Source organism: Schistocerca cancellata, chromosome 3 (assembly GCF_023864275.1).
Source record: "Schistocerca cancellata isolate TAMUIC-IGC-003103 chromosome 3, iqSchCanc2.1, whole genome shotgun sequence".
NCBI lineage: Eukaryota > Metazoa > Arthropoda > Insecta > Orthoptera > Acrididae > Schistocerca > Schistocerca cancellata.
Genome location: NC_064628.1, coordinates 523,658,127 through 523,676,138, shown reverse-complemented (window position 1 = coordinate 523,676,138; position 18,012 = coordinate 523,658,127). Strand labels below are relative to the sequence as shown.

The window sequence follows — 18,012 nt, the reverse complement described above, 5'->3', positions numbered from 1 at the left end:
CTGTGGACTATGTAAATATTACTTTAGGCGTCCGCCTCGATAGCTGAGTGGCCAGTGCGGCCGAATGCTGTGTAAAGGGAACCGGGTTCGATTCCCGGCTGGGTCGGAGATTTTCCCCCCTGAGGGACTGGGTGTTGTGTTGTCATCGTTATATCATCCCTATCGACGCGCAAGTCGCCGAAGTGGCGTCAACTCGAAACACTTACACCAGGCGACCGGTCTACCCGACGGGAGGCCCTAGCCCACGACATTTTTTTTTTTTTGTGCTACCTGCATCTACATCTACATCTATACTCCGCGAGCCACCTTACGGTGTGTGGCGGAGGGTACTTATTGTACCACTATCTGATCCCCCCTTCCCTGTTCCATTCACGAATTGTGCGTGGGAAGAACGACTGCTTGTAAGTCTCCGTATTTGCTCTAATTTCTCGGATCTTTTCGTTGTGATCATTACGCGAGATATATGTGGGCGGTAGTAATATGTTGCCCATCTCTTCCCGGAATGTGCTCTCTCGTAATTTCGATAATAAACCTCTCCGTATTGCGTAACGCCTTTCTTGAAGTGTCCGCCACTGGAGCTTGTTCAGCATCTCCGTAACGCTCTCGCGCTGACTAAATGTCCCCATGACGAATCGCGCTGCTTTTCGCTGGATCATGTCTATCTCTTCTATTAATCCAACCTGGTAAGGGTCCCATACTGATGAGCAATACTCAAGAATCGGACGAACAAGCGTTTTGTAAGCTACTTCTTTCGTCGATGAGTCACATTTTCTTAGAATTCTTCCTATGAATCTCAACCTGGCGCCTGCTTTTCCCACTATTTGTTTTATGTGATCATTCCACTTCAGATCGCTCCGGATAGTAACTCCTAAGTATTTTACGGTCGTTACCGCTTCCAATGATTTACCACCTATGGCATAATCGTACTGGAATGGATTTCTGCCCCTATGTATGCGCATTATATTACATTTATCTACGTTTAGGGAAAGCTGCCAGCTGTCGCACCATGCATTAATCCTCTGCAGGTCTTCCTGGAGTACGTACGAGTCTTCTGATGTTGCTACTTTCTTGTAGACAACCGTGTCATCTGCAAATAGCCTCACGGAGCTACCGATGTTGTCAACTAAGTCATTTATGTATATTGTAAACAATAAAGGTCCTATCACGCTTCCTTGCGGTACTCCCGAAATTACCTCTACATCTGCAGATTTTGAACCGTTAAGAATGACATGTTGTGTTCTTTCTTCTAGGAAATCCTGAATCCAATCACAAACCTGGTCCGATATTCCGTAAGCTCGTATTTTTTTCACTAAACGTAAGTGCGGAACCGTATCAAATGCCTTCCTGAAGTCCAGGAATACGGCATCAATCTGCTCGCCAGTGTCTACGGCACTGTGAATTTCTTGGGCAAATAGGGCGAGCTGAGTTTCACATGATCTCTGTTTGCGGAATCCATGTTGGTTATGATGAAGGAGATTTGTATTATCTAAGAACGTCATAATACGAGAACACAAAACATGTTCCATTATTCTACAACAGATTGACGTAAGCGAAATAGGCCTATAATTATTCGCATCTGATTTATGACCCTTCTTGAAAATGGGAACGACCTGCGCTTTCTTCCAGTCGCTAGGTACTTTACGTTCTTCCAGCGATCTACGATAAATTGCTGATAGAAAGGGGGCAAGTTCTTTAGCATAATCACTGTAGAATATTAAGGCTATCTCGTCTGTTCCGGATGCTTTTCCGCTACTAAGTGATAGCAGTTGTTTTTCAATTCCGATATCGTTTATTTCAATATTTTCCATTTTGGCGTCCGTGCGACGGCTGAAGTCAGGGACCGTGTTACGATTTTCCGCAGTGAAACAGTTTCGGAACACTGAATTCAGTATTTCTGTCTTTCTTCTGTCGTCCTCTGTTTCGGTGCCATCGTGGTCAACGAGTGACTGAATAGGGGATTTAGATCCGCTTACCGATTTTACATATGACCAAAACTTTTTAGGGTTCTTGTTTAGATTGTTTGCCAATGTTTTATGTTCGAATTCGTTGAATGCTTCTCTCATTGCTCTCTTTACGCTCTTTTTCGCTTCGTTCAGCTTTTCCTTATCAGCTATGATTCGACTACTCTTAAACCTATGATGAAGCTTTCTTTGTTTCCGTAGTACCTTTCGTATACTATACTATATGCGCACTATTTCCTTCAATAAGAGATACTAATTCAGGAACCTTGCCCTGGATACTTCTGCAGTTTACCAATATTACGTTAACTTTTCCTGTTTTTGGTCTCTGAGGACGGACGTTCTTTATCAACGATGATAATGTCCTCTCTGGTAAGCCGTCAGGTATTTTATCGTTTCGCCCAAGGGGGGGTCCCTCTAACCTAAAAAACCCCCGTGTGCACGCCACACGTACTCTGCTACCCTAGTAGCTGCTTCCGGTGTGTAGTGCACGCCTGACCTGTCTAGGGGGGCCCTACAGTTCTCCACCCAATAACGGACCAATAACGGAGGTCGATGAATTTGCAACCATTATAGTCGCAGAGTCGTCTGAGCCTCTGGTTTAGACCCTCCACACGGCTCCAAACCAGAGGACCGCGATCGACTCTGGGCACTATGCTGCAGATATTAAGCTCAGCTTGCACTCCGCGTGCGATGCTGGTTGTCTTCACCAAATCAGCCAGCCGCCGGAAGGAACCAAGGATGGCCTCAGAACCCAAGCGGCAGGCGTCATTCGTTCCGATTCACGTCGCGCTTGATTTCTACGCCGGCGGCGATGGCATCTCCCAGCAGGATAACTGCCTGTGTCACAATCATACTACAGTGATTTTAAGAGCAAGATAGTGAACTCACGTTGATGTTTTTGCCAACAAATTCGTGTGATCTCAACCTGATGGAACACATCTGGAGCACTATTGGGCACCATTTCTGCCATCACACACTACCGGCCTGTAATTTACGGGAACTACGTGATCTGTGCGTAGACATTTCATCGCACGTACCTTCATAAAATTACCAAACATTTGTCGAACGTATATCACGTAGAACTGCTCCTGTATTGGGTTACAAAGGGGGATCATGACACTATTAAGCAGGTAAATGAAATCAAACCATCGTTTGGCATCGTTGGCCGTGACGTCCCATCCGGGAAAGTTCGGCCGCCGGGTGGAAGTCTTATTCCAGGTGACGCTACATTGGGCGACTTGGGCATCGGTGATGATGAGATGATGATGAGCAAAACACAACACCCAATCCACGGGCGGAGAAAATCTCTAATCCAGCCGGGAATCGAACCCAGGCCCGCTGCATGGTAGGCAAGTACGTTAATAGTGAGCTAAGCAGGCGAACATTAAGCAGGTGTTCAGAATGGTTTGAGTCATCTGCATGTGTTATGCCTCCACTGTCGGTAATACACTGTTCAAAAGAATTAGGGGAACGCATTTATTAACATATGTTATGTTAAATTCGTTTCGTTACAGCCAGTACCTGTGGTCTTAAAGCATGACTTGAGATCTTCGCTTTCAATGTAGATAACAATTAAAATCATTCGTCGTCTATTTGACCGTGTTACGCACTACGACGTGAGGTGTCCCCTCAGAAGGAAGTGACTACCGGTGTGCCAGTATTTTCTAGTGAGTTACGCAGATGGCAGTTAACAATATGTGGAAGTTGTACTCAACCAAACACATGCAATGCAGTGTAAGTTACAAGGGCGATGTGCTTGATCCAAAAAGGATGGACTTTCGGTCTTGTTCCTCCAATGCTTCTCCGTGTGCCATCCACAGCCTATGGATATGCTACAGGGAGACAGGTTAGAACTCATGGTGGGTTAGAAAGGTCGCTGACGCATTACGAACCTGCGTGAAAACCGACATCTACCCATCTCTGCGTTGCGGCGTCGTACGGACACTGCCAGAGCACTGCAAAACTATCTCAGAAGGGCCACTGGAGTCGCTGTGTCCGCCTAGAGTCAGACCGTAACAAACAGGTTACGAGAAAGGACCTTACGACCCAGATGTCATGTTCAAGTATGCCACCTGACACGAGAACACTTTGCAGCTGGTCTTCAGTTCCGCCGTTCCCATGTCAACTGGCAGCTTTGTCACTGGCGAAACGCGTTATTCACAGCTGAGTCCAGATATACTCCGACGCAAGATGATGGCCATGTTCGTGTGCGGGGACCTGTGTTGAGCAGTACCTGCTAAAAGTTGTCCTGGAAATCGACAGATTTCCAAGATTGTATGATACTGTAGGGAGACTTCAGTGGCGTCAACCATACAGACTCTGTCGTTATTCATGGTCGGCTTACTGCCAGGCAGTACATAGAACAGATCCTGTTGGGCGATGTGGTGGTTGGTGCATCAGGTGGTGGTCGTGTATTGCTCGTAATGCCAGGGCCCATGCGGCGGGAGTCAGCAGCGATGTCTTGCAAAGCCTGGAAATTGACGTAATGGAATGACGCGACCTAAGCTCCATCGTGCGTATGTGGGACGTGCAGACGTGTTTGTGCTCGGCCTGTTCCACCAATGGCTCTCCAAGGAGTCCCAAGGGCTCTCATTGAAGAATGGGAACGGATACCACAGGGCGACATATGTAGACTTATGCAGAGCGTGCTACGTAGGTGTCATGCGCTGATAAACGCTCACGTAGAACTCTCAAAGTCCAATGAAGACCACCCAGGGTGAAGGGATTAATGATTGTTTGCACTTTATTTTCGGCACCTGTCGTGTATTTCATTTCTTTTTATAAAAACCATCGAGGATGTAATGATGTTTTCTTGTGAACTTAATTTGTGAAAGGTAAAGGTATAATTTGGTAACATAAGCGGTCCTCAATTAATGCGCAAATACAGTACGGCAGACGTCCAAAATGATGTTCCCCTAAGTCTTTTGAGCAATGTATTACTGACTCCCCTCCTCCTCTCACGCCGAGAAAACGCTTGCGGATTGTTCATAGTTTTCTGGAGTCTTATCTAACTGCGGATGATTCCGGCACGTTGTTTAGGCACCTCTAGCAAAGCCGGCGCATCTGCCGATGACACAGCGCGCAGTGCACGTGTCCCAGTGCCATCGACTGTTGCTGCTGCGTGTGCTCGGCTAGACGTACGCCTGTCGCTAACTGCGGATGCTGCTGGCTGTGTGCTTAGGTTCCTGTACCAGGAGCCGGTGCAGCTGCCCACGGTGCAGACGGCGCTGGCGACGCTGTACGCGGCGCACAAGTACCAGTGCCACGGGCTGCAGCTGCTCTGCACCCAACACCTGGCCGCCAGTCTCGACACCTCCTGCGTGCTCGAAGTCTTCTCCAACGTGCGCGTCTACTGCGACAGCTTCGGCTGCGTCACGAAGGCAGGTCAGTTGTCACGCAAGCTACGGCTTACTCCAGTACCTATGCCTCGACCGCTGGGGAGCCACACTTAAAAGATCGTAACTGCTTGGAATTCAGAATGTGTTGTACTGTTTTATCCATGTGATGAAAGTAAAATATTGCAACATAGCTGCTACATGGAGTCGCGAAAGGTACACGCGACCAGGTTCGAAGGCATGTGCATTCTGCAAAATGCTATAGGTCGCTAGGGAAAAAGTAATTCACTAGAAACAAACTGACTTTATTACATATATGAAGATGGTATTCGTTCTTTCGGACATGTCCTAAAGAACAGATACCATCTTCATATATATGTATAGTTAAGGCTCACCGGCCATTTGACCATCTTCTTCTGTGCAGATGCACAAACAATGCCCGAACTCTTACGGGAATCGGCAGTAAAGCCGCGAGTAATGAGTATAATGGGCGGGGCACTATGAGTATAGTGCGGAACAATAAGTTGGGAATGTGGGTCTCACGGGAGGCGTGCCAGAGATAAGTCCCTGGAGTCGCACTATCCTCTGTGTCGTCTGTGGCTCAGATGGATAAAGCGTCTGCCATGTAAGCAGGAGATCCTGGGTTCGAGTCCCGGTCGGGGCACACATTTTCAACTGTCCCCGTTGACTTATATGAACGCCTGTTGCAGCTAAGGGTATTCATTTCATTGTAATTTCATTCTAGCGAGCTGCAAGTTCACCGATGGTATCTGTTCCTTCGGACATGTCCGTAAGAATAGATACCATCTTCAGATATATATATAGTTAAGGCTCGCCGGCCATTTGACCATATTCTTCTCTGCAGATGCACAAACAGTGCCCGAAGTCTTACGGGAATCTGCAGTAAAGCCTGTATGCAGCTAAGGTATTCATTTCATTGTAATGACTTTATTATTCCAGTCTTACACGTTTCGACATTACCATCATCAGATATCCTAGAACATCATGGTGCACATGGATGCAACATGTAACTTTTGTATCTATGTGTAGCCTGATGTTCCTGGATATCTGATGAGAGCAATGTTCGAAACGCATAATATGGGACTAATAAAGTCAGATTACATCAAGTCAATGACGTTATCCTCAGCGACCTATTCAGCACTTCGCAGACTGCATATAAAATTTTGCAGTTTTGAATCAAAATGAATTATTTCTCTGCCTTTTATAATTTCTGTGTCGTTCTATTTCCATTTGTGACCAAGGACAGAAATTTCCTGTTAACAAACTTCTTCCTAGTTCTCCTAGAAGTTTTGGATTGTCTTCGTGTGGAAAATTTTCAATAAATTCGACATTTGATCACTGCCACCTATTTCTTAAACTATGAATATGGGAGGATAGTCTCGACTCATACCTTCATAACCTTTAGCTGAATTTAACTTGGTAATAAACCACCCAAAGAAAAAAAAAAGAACATTGCAGCTTCATCCATTTGGAAAAATAACCCACGCTACACGACTAGTTAAAAATTTTACGGACGCAACCATTCCACATTAAAATTGACATTTCAGTTACTCGTGCACTATTGCGCACAATATACCGATACGACAATAGCTAAATATTGCTCTTCCCCCGATAAGTAACTGTAAACTAACGTACAGAAAATGAAACAACTTACAGATAACGCTGGAACATGTCGAAAAGTGCTACATTCCACGAAACAGTATTAACAGAGTTAAATATACGTATACTGTGTATGATGGATACTGTCAACGAAGCTTTATATATATATATATATATATATATATATATATATATATATATATATATATATATATATATATATGGGGGGATATGGGCGTATGTGAACACTATTTACCTACATTTACGAAGACTTTAATGTTGTTTGTTTGTTGTTACTTTGTTACATTTATGGTGTAACTGTGCAATTGACGTGACCTATTTTTGTGTCAGAGATATTTTATTATTAAAGACGACTTTTATTGCTATCGAATGTAAAATTTAGGATTGCCTTTTGTTCTGGATTATCTGTACATGAAAATAGTTTTGTCAAAGTAGGTCCTTTATTTCAAATTTCGGTGTGTTCGTTTAAAACATTGTTTCGATTTTTGTAAGGTGTATGCGGATCTCCATCTTTTCTAGAATGTTCATATAGATTCCCTTTTCCACTCTATGAAGAACAGAAAGATTACTAGCTTTAGCAAACTTCGGACCATTGTCTTTTTTCATACCCTAGAGTGCCCGGAACTTCTGCAGGGCTACTGGTGCACAGTCAACGTTCTTGTAAAAGAGCAGTGCCAGCAGCGCGATCCTTGATGGACACAGCCATGTTGGGCGTCGCGGATGCAACTGAAGAGCAGCCCTGAGCCGCGTGTTTGCTGGTGTGCATATTCTGACACTTACAGCGCCATCTATTGGTCAAATTTTCATTAACATTTTTTTCCATGACGTTCCCCCTGGATCAACAATTTGCTGCCTAGTTTTGACGTAATTCTCTTTCTACAGCGTTTTGAAACTGGAAGTTTAATTATGGTCCCTTGCACTACTTTTCTTGATTATTCGAAACGAGTAACAAAAATAACTTACGTTAAAGAGGCGAAACGCGTCGCATTACTGAATGAAATGTGCATTTAAAAGCAGAAAGACGTCTTGAAATATCTTCCCGAGGCTGTATTCTTCTCGAAAGCACTCTAAGCTTAAAACAACAGTTGCGCGCGCTCGTCAGAAATTAAGAACAAGAAGCAATCGTAAACAGTAGTCTGCTAATGTTTTGGGGGTATCTAACATTGCACAGCCGGCTCTAAGCAACGTACAACTTGAGTCTAATCCGTTACGTAGTTTGCATACACTGTGTTTGTTAAAGTAGAGGTTGAAACTACCGCTTCAGTTGTAAGACTTTTTTTTTTACACCACGAACAGTTTCGGGCGAGTACATGCTCATCATCAGGTGTGACAACTTTTGGCTGTGACCCCTTGCGCCGCGATGGAGGGTATAGGACGCGGTGTGCCACAAGTGGGAGCAGTGTTCGCTCCTTGGTGGTACACCACGTCCCCTACTCTCTATCACGGTGCTCGTGGTCACAGCCAAAAGTTGTCACACCTTACGAGGGTCATGTATCACCTCGAAACCGGTCGTGGTCTAAGCACTCAAAAATAAAAAAACTCTTACAACTGAAGCGGTATTTTCAACCTCTACTGTGATGCTCAGTTGCCTATGTTCCTGTGGCAGTATTCTTTGCGTTCGTTACAAGTAAAGAGTATTAAGCTCACCGTGACTGTTACGATTGTGCAGCCCCAGAGGGTGACGAGTGGGCGCCCTCCGCGCCGCCGTCAGACGGCGACGAGCAGACGTCGCTGGCGGCGGAGGCAGGGGAGGCGGCCGGGCTCGAGGCGGTCGTGGCGGGCTACGCGGCGCTGCGCCAGCGCTGCCTGCAGTTCTGCGACGAGCGCGCCGACGACGTGCTGTCGCTGGAGCAGCTGGAGGACCTGTCGCGCGACGAGCTGCTCGAGGTGGTGACGCGCGACTCCTTCGCGCCCTCGTCGGAGGCGCTGCTGTTCGCCGCGGTGGTGCGCTGGGCGCGCTGCCGCTGCCTCTGCTCGCAGCGGCCGCTGTGCGCCGACGACCTGCGCGACGAGGCTGGCGACGCGCTGCTGTACGCCGTGCGCTACCCCTTCATGTCGCTGCAGGACTTCGTCGACGGGCCGATGCGCAGCGGCCTCATCTCCGGGGAGGACGCCGTCTTCTTCCTGGACCGCATCAACCGGCCGGGGGCGCCGCCCGCGGGGCCGCCGCCCAAGCACCTGGAGGCCCACCTGGACAAAATGTCCGCCCCGAGGGTGGGCGGCGGCCGGAGCAGGCGCAAGAGCTCCAGCCCCGTGGGGCGCCACGCGGGCGCCACCGCCACCGGCTGCCTGCAGAGGAAGAAGACTGCCAAGAAGGACAAGAAGCACAAGGGCAAGGACGCGGACGCCGACGGCTTCTCCTTCTACTTCCTCAGCTGCCTGTCGTGCATACTCGACTGAGACGACGCCCTTCTGGAGTGCCTCGCTGGGCGGACTCACTCTTCCTTCGTGCTTCTTCACTGAAGTTCCTGGGGCAAGCGACACTGGCAGCCAGAAGGAGTCGAAGCTCCTCTTTGTAAACGAGGAGTGGCTGCAGAACCACAGACGAGTGCAGTATAGACTGAACTTCTTCGTGTGACGCAGTTTTCCTCGTCGAGAGTTCCAAACATTGTAAATTACAACTTGAGAGCTGTAGTGTCGTCTGTGCAGTGTGTCTTTCAAGAGACACTACGTGATCAAAAGTATCGATATATACCAAAAATTGTTGTCCTAATTAGCCCAGTCAATTAGAATCAAACCTCTTCGAATCAAACCTCTACGGTTGATAGATCTCGTCATCGGGAACAACTTTTGTCACAGATAACATATTCGCTGTCACTTCCCGGTCACTTTAGACATCCTTCAGCATTCGTCATCCCTCGGACGACGAGATTTCACCGAAAGCTGAACCTGCTAACCAGATGCGCTGTGTACTATACCCCCAGTTTACTGAAAGAGTGATTTTCAACAAGAAAACCTTAAGAACACTTTCTCGAAATGAATAGAGATATTTTAGAAGCTAATGAGGAACTTTAATTTCGTTTGGCCTACTCCCATTCATACGGAGCAAATGACTGGATTATAGGCAACACACAAGGCGTTCGCGCGCCACAGATTGACTACTCTCTGCCACCTCGCTGGGGCATAACCAATACAAAATGACGTCTACCAACACTCTTAAGCGCCAGCGAACATTTTCTCTCTGACAAAAGTTGTTCCCCTTGACGTGATGTATCACCCTAGACCTCTGATGCAAAGACCTTGAAACACCCTGTTTATCTATCGCTTCGAGTCGATCTTAGATTGTAAAAAAGAGGACAGAATTAAACTGAATTATATCACTGTTATACAGTCTCTGCAAAGTAGTGGTAGCCACTGTTGTGGATCTATCTAATTTCCGATACTTTCGGGTGGCATTGGTATGAGACATAATGTGATTTCTAACCAGACTGATACTCCCATTTTTTTCTGTTTGTTATTTTGACGACTGACTTATACATCTCGTCAGCTGCCCCCACCGTTCAATTTCAACAGTTCGCTCTGCTGCACCTCAAGAAGTCACCTACGACAGTAATAGTAATAATACGCAGAAAGTCCGTAAATCCAGTGAGACACCCGTAAATAAATCTTCCATTGATCTGTGTACACCGGCATGTAACTTGTATCTCGAAGAATCCCGTAAATGTTCCATCAGCTCGCAGTAGAGCAGTGGGTAGATGAAGTGCTGCAGTGATACCACTCCCCTACAGTACAGTGTAATGAGATGGGAACTCTGTCACTTTGATGCACTCAGTCTAACTTCCAAGTTTGTCTCCGTTCGTAGGCAGTAAATATACCGTAAGATCAATCTTGCAGCACTCTTCTGACACATCGGCGTATGGGGCAAACAAGCAGATGCGGCTATCTCGCCCTTACTTTAGTCCTCCAGTTACATGAAGTTCGCGATATATTTTCTTCAACATTGTCCAAATACTTTTGATCACATAGTGTACACTTTCCTAACAAAGCTGCCCCTAGCAGGCGAACTCACACACTCATGTCACCACACAAATGATCTCATGCACTCGTCAAGATCGTATTCTCTGTGTCGTTGTTTCCGGTTGACTTTCTAGTCCACCCGTCGGGTGAAGGCGGCTTCCGTCTGTTAATCTCGACAGTTTCGTATTATTTAGTTCCCATGCCTTATACCTTCATGAAGATTCCTTGCTTTCATAAATCGATTCGGCATTTTTAAAAGTATATATTTCAGTTTTATGAAATGATTGTTATATGTAGTATCTACAGCAATAGGCACTGATCATTCACACAAAATAAAAGTTTGTAGCTAATAATTTAGTAACTGTGTGGCTAAGAACTACAATAGCAACAAACAATCGCTATTGAACAGAAGAAATTCATTTCTTGGGCTTCTGTCATACTGTATGTACTCACAAACTGGAATGACAGAAAGATAATTATCCAATCATATTTTGAAGTTATGTCCTTCAAAAGATCTATACAAAAGAAATTATTTTTTTTATATTGTCTTGATTATTACAGTGTGCATTTCAATTAACTGCCATAATGCCGTGGCACGAATGTTAGTTATTCGAAAATGACTATTTTCACTACTCCCTCAGTGCTTTTGGAGATGTAATTATATCTCCGTCTTTTGTAATGGTTGCTGCAATGTAATTGATGCACAGCGTTACAAAATTCCTTACTCGCCTTTATTTACTGAGTACAACTTTGCATCATAACAATAAATGTATATTTTAAATGCCATTTGGAGCTGTGATTAAAGTACTTCAGATAATGCTTTCGTCTGCATTAGGCTTTATATGTTACCATTTAATGCTTACAATAAAGAAATGTTACTCTATTATAGAACTTGTTTGCACCTGTCAACTGTTTATTGATAAATTCTTGTGACTCTTGCTGAAGAATTGGTGGTTCTTTGTGTTTTAGGAATGTCAATGATTGTTGCGAATTTTACGTTTTTAGTCATATTGTACTGTGAGCAAAATATGTGAAACAGGCCACATACCTACAGCAAGAGTTCAACAGTATAGATTGTTATATTATGAATGTTGAATAATTGATGATCGCTACATGATATTGGTAATTTATATTTTAGTGAACCAGTAATCAGAGAAACGATGCGTAAATTGTATTTTTGTGTCGAATGATGACCTGACAAATACTTGCAATTGCCAAATTTGAGAACAAAATTGTATTTTTGTACATTATTCGCAGCCAACTTGTGTCTTCACCTATTTCAGTCAGGTCAAATTTGATGATTTGTTGAGTAGTTCCTCTCTTTCAAAGAACATCGTTCAATGTTTTTAAGATATAAACAAAATATTGTTGCAACTCCTGCCCAAATATTACACTGCCTAAAATGCTTGCACCAAATAGGCAAACCATTGTTTTATGATTTTGTAATTTATATGTGGTACCTGTATAGACCCAAACTGTTTAAATGGAGAACACAACAGGAGAAACAAACTTAAAATATATACTACTTTTCTTGTAAATTTGTGTTTGATTCTCCTGTAATTAATGCTAGTCCACACCCTCTATGAGGGAAAATAGAAAATATTAGACTCCCATGCCATATTTATAGTAGAATATATAATGCTAAAGAGCAAAATATTATGAATGTCTTATTGATGTAATAAATGTTGAACCTGCTATTTTTATTTTTTTTAACCTAGAAAATGATTAAAAAATTCTGCAGCACAGACTGTAAATCTTACTAGAATCAGTGTTGGTTTTTGTTTAGATTGAAGCAGAATTCTTGGTTACTGCAATATTTATCAGAATCAATACTTCATACAAAATAAGATTCATTGAATAGTTGATTAAATCAATTCTGTTCAAGTGGCCACGTGTCACAATGGCTGTATAAAGAGTATTTTGCAAACATAATTCTCTTTGTGTACTTTAATGCTGAAATTTATTACACCATACTTTTTGTGCCTAAAATGCGATAGCCTCGTCAGTGGATGGTCTGAAATATTATATCGTTTTTGTTTTATTTGTGTTAGTTATAGATTTAAAACAGTTCATAGCCTGATTTTTTACATGAAGTTGAAAGGTCTGTTCAGGTAATCTGTGGCCACATGAAGTGAAAACTCTAAAATCATCGGGACTGTAGACCTAACTGTATCACTTCACTTTATTTACAGGATATTTCATTTTATTTACAAGATATTTTGATATTAATACGTCTTCAACCAAAAACTTTGTAATATTTCAGAATACCAGCTAATAATACCTCTTGTATTAAAGGCAAAATGCTTATGGTACAATAGATTTCAAATTTTAGAGTGCAAAACGCGTTCTGCGTATAAACTAACTTCTACTTTGATTAATTCGTTATATGTCACTACTACAAGTTATGTGCTGTGGCATACCATGACGTATGTCATTACGTATGTAATGACAGCGTCTAAGAAAAAACTAAACCAGACAATTGCAATAGGTGGAAAATGTATAAATTATTCAGTAAAATAAAACTTTTTCACTTATGTGCAATCTTTAATTCAGTGAATAAACTAAACAATGATCTGATTAAAAAAATCATTGTTTCTAAAAATTAGTTTTCATTACTCTGACACAGTATAACATACAGTTTTTTTCGTACATACTACTTCAAACTTTTTTAATTCTGCTTATTGCCAGTTGAAATAGCTTTACAATTATTTTGTTTTAAGTATATGTCATACAGAAAGAGTATACAAAGTCAAATGCAGCCTTATCTAAATAAGAAATTAGTGTTTTCAAAAGTTTCTTCTGTCTTTAATACGAACTGCTGACATCAGTTCCATTAGCATTATAATCATAAAAGATGAAATCTTCCTCAACAACATTGAACAGAGGAAGTTTAAAGTATAACAATACACAACCAGGAGTATCACTCATATACAACATGCCAGATGTCGATTCTTTTAATAGCAATAGTGTACCATATCCCAAGAAGGATAAATAAAATTACAGTTTCATTTTATAGGAAATTACACTGTCGAATTGTGAATGTTACAATGATTCTCAGTATTTTAGAGTGTCTTCCACATGTGCACTCAATTTCAAATAATACTCTCCAAAGTAGTGCAAAAACCCATTGAATTTTCAATAGTGACGTTTCCATCAACTGAAATCCGGTCCCGCTAGGCTCAAATTTGAGGATTTTCTTACAAATGCCTAACACCACTTGAGACCTGGTAGTCAAGGAAGGCAGTAATCGGTTACGGTTGTGGACAGGGCTGTAATCAGTTACTATTGGTTCCCTTTTGCAATTACACACATTTATTTTAAAAGTGTAATTCCAGACTCAGCAATAAATAAAGGTATCACACATTATTAACGATGGAATAAACAACTGTGTAATTAATAGTGCTTCAGTGTGTTACAATTTACCAAATGAGCATAAAATAGAGACACAGCAAATCATGTTTTAAAAACAAGCCAATGTGATCCCAATTAGAATTTTAAGGCAAGTAACCACAGTCACGGCTAAATGCCTTTAACTCCAAGAACGACAATTATAAAAAAAATTTAACAAACATACTGTAAAACAGCAATGCAATAGCAAAGGTTAATTTAAAAAGACAGGCAACTGAACGCCAAACGGGTGAGACAAAATGATGGCAAACTTGGTAGCACAATCATTTAAACCTGCTGTAACGCCAAGAATGGCAATTATATAAAAGAATTAGAAACATACAATAAAACAGCAAATACAATAATAAAACACAGGGGCCAGTCACAGACGGTGCACCAGCAATAGACCTCTGAGTAGGTCCAGCAAAAAAACACTTCCGCGAGCGATAAGATATGCAGCCAAGAGTTGCATTCACTTCACGAGATGGTAACTCAGACTAGAGGCACTCTAACGAATAACTAACGATAATCTTGCTGAGGCTAACTGACGTCCAATAAACCAAATGCAAAGATGTAAAAATACGCCAAAGCCGGAACTGGCAGTCTGGAATCCGTCCGTAGAATACTGTGCTTAGAGCGCCAGGAACGAGAAAGGAATTACTACCACCAGAGTAGAAGAATCGCCAACCAACCTACAATCAAGAAAGATGACAAAACTACACGCCTCAGTGGACAGCAGCGGCAAGGCAAGGAAACGTACACTGCCGTCACATACACTAACCCCCAGCGCAGGTAACTGGGGCGTTAGCGGCCACGACGCAGGAAAAATACCGCTGGTTGAACTTAACAAATAGTAACAAGCTGAACGAAATAAATAGTAATTAGAAGTCCAGAAAAGCTAATCAGATCCGCCTTCCCCAAGCACTCCACTCGCTGCTCTTCGCCTCGGCAACACTACGAGCAGCAACACGAACCCAGGTCATTGGAGACTCGCAAGATCTCACAAATGGTGGAGGTTTCTCTACTTGAATCCAAATGCACTCAACTTAAAGCTTGCAGGATCCGGTTTACGACTAGGTCATGCACCCTCGTGACCACAGTCCTTCGATCTGGCAGTCCATGTGGGTCGCCAGCGGTGCCAGTGTGTTCTCGCACTGAGAGGACCTGACTCCCCCTGAGTCCTGCAACCGAACTGCACACTGACACGACCCGGAAGAACAACAACGTCGCCCCAAAGATAGGGCCACAGTTACTACATATCGATAACCGCCGCTGCTGCCACCAGCGGACAGGCAATGCTTGAGGAACCAAGTGGTGCCAGTCAGCACGAGAAGAAGACAAACAACCGCAACCATGTCAACTAAACGATATGGTCTGGCCTCCAACAGAGGACAGGACCCTACAAACAGCACCAACGCAAGCCGCAGCACAGCTCACCATTATTAATACGAGATATCGCTACCTACACGTCTTTTGTTACTTTGAGTAACTTCAGTTATAATGATTGATCTTGAATAATGTCATGTATGGTGATGTCTTGTGATAAGGTACGTGCCTGGAAACCGGAAGGTCGCGGAATGGAATCCAGGTAGGATCATGAAATCTTCAGTCTGCCTACAATCAATGGTGTCGAGATCCGTCAGGAATGACACGTGGTCCGCATTCCACGTTAAACTGGAGGTCCCGTATCCTCACTGGGATCTCTGGTGTGGATCGGGGACACGCAACAGGCCACTGAGCAACGCGGAATTATTGTTGTTAGTTCGAATAATAATTACTATTTTAATTTATGTATTACCAGTGAATAGCATACATAATAAAATAAAGTATCTCTCTCATACATAAAGCAATTTTCGAAGAATAAATGCAGTCGTTTGTAAGTTTCGTGCTCCTAAAATCAGGTACCAGAGTAACAGCTTTTCTGAGCTCACCACACCATACGCACTATGCTGGGTGACCTAGTGGCACAGGGAGAGTTACAGTCTATTAAGAACTAATTGTAAGATGTCCCTTCGTCAGTCACTCCCACAGACAGTTTCTTCCAGTTAGCAGTCGACATCAGCTCCACTGCTTTCTGCAGCCTGGTTATGCGTGAAATCATTCAAACTGGTGGCTTTCCTTAAGGACGTGGAGAAACTTTCCTGAGGAAGATGTAAACTGATCACTGATCATTGCAGTTATCTGGCACCACATCCTGTGCAAGTGTCCACAAAAGTTCAAACGCTAGTGGCAACAATCAACAAACTACCTGATAATTTCACAAAAAAACTAAATTACAAAGTGTTACAAGACCTGCGACTGTAGTTTATTACTGAATTACCCATTTAACGTTCTTCATTGCATTATGAATTACTACCATACAAAGCTCAGATGTATCCTGTCTGAACCATGATTCTCCACGTGTGTTAGTCCATACTACGCACTCCAAACTTGCGTAACAGCTCCTATGCCTTTGAGTATGTTCGGGAATGAACATTTCATATTGCAATAGTCAATTCTCCTAGTTAATGATGAAATAACTATGTTTGAATAATATAAGGGCCCGTCAAAAAGTTTCCGTTCGAAGGCCGTACACTTTAGAATCAGTACGCCAACCAGCAAACTCACCGCGAGCATTGAGACAATTATCTCATGCACGCAACTGTTTGAATACACCCGTCTGGTAAAATAACGTATCCTGTTGTGTGATGAAGGCCGTAGCTGCCTGCTGCACATCCTCACGCATTAGGAATCGACAATCCTTCAAGGCCTTTCTGAAGCGACCGAAAATATAGTAATCACATGGCAGGTGCTCGAATGTTCTCGCTTCTCTGTAATGGATGAGGCTGGCTTCCCAGATTGACCGGCATTATGCATCGAACCGCGATCAGCACGGAACCTAGTGCACCATTCCAAAATTGTGATTTTTGACAGCCCCATGCACATTCTTCATTCCCCGATGTTTTATTTTTTCCTTTATTGTATTTCTATGTCCCCCCCCCGCTCCCCCCCCCCCCCAGAGGGAGGTGGGGGCTGGCAGCAGCACAATACGCTGCTCTGCAGCCTACAGAAAAGATAAAAAACAGAATTAGGATATATAACAATAAAAGCAGGCGACAAAACGGTGACTGTTAAAAACTGAAACAGGGCGAAAAAGTTGCGAAGAAAATATAAAAACAAAAGGTCGGTGATGCTTATTAAAACACATAGTAAGTAGACAGACACAATTAAAAAACACGGTGATATCTCTTGTTTCTGTTCGCAACAGTTAAAAGCGCACCCAGTGACAGTATGGTGGTTGGTCGCAGCACTGACAGGGGACGCGCAACACTGAAACTCACTTTAAACAGCACTATACAGGCGACACGGCGGCAGATGGGGGCAGTGGGAGGACCTGGACCGATGAGGGGGAGAAAGGGGGGAGCCGATGGAGGGAGAGGACATAGAAAAAATGGGGGAGGGAACACGCGAGAAGGAGTGGGGAAGGCAGTGGAGGGGAAAGCAAAAGGACTCAGGGGAGAGAAGGGAGTCAGAGAAAGGATAGGCGGGGAAAAACAGGATGGAAGGAGGGAGAGGGAAGCTGGGAAAAGGACAGAGGGAGGGAGGGAGGGGGAGGTGAGGATCAGAGTTGATAGGAGAGATAAATGGAGGAAGAGAGGGCATCATCCAGGAGGGGGAGTTGATGGAAACCAGCTTGGGAAAGGAGATGAAGGTTGTAGAGGTGGATGGCACACAACAGAGAAGGCGCAGAA

At 43.7% G+C, this 18,012-nt stretch overlaps 1 protein-coding gene across 7 annotated transcripts in view; it reads left to right on the top strand.

The window, feature by feature from the left end:
* The window catches only part of LOC126175344 (BTB/POZ domain-containing protein 1-like), a 633,855-nt gene extending 621,423 nt beyond the window's left edge, over positions 1 to 12,432 (top strand). For all 7 annotated transcript variants that reach the window (XM_049922071.1, XM_049922069.1, XM_049922072.1 and 4 more), the window contains 2 exons: positions 5,143 to 5,345; positions 8,607 to 12,432. In XM_049922071.1, the coding sequence (XP_049778028.1) occupies positions 5,143 to 5,345; positions 8,607 to 9,337 (934 nt within the window). In that variant the 3' untranslated portion in view covers positions 9,338 to 12,432. The remainder of the gene's footprint in view (positions 1 to 5,142; positions 5,346 to 8,606) is intronic.
* The last annotated feature ends 5,580 nt before the right edge of the window (positions 12,433 to 18,012 follow it).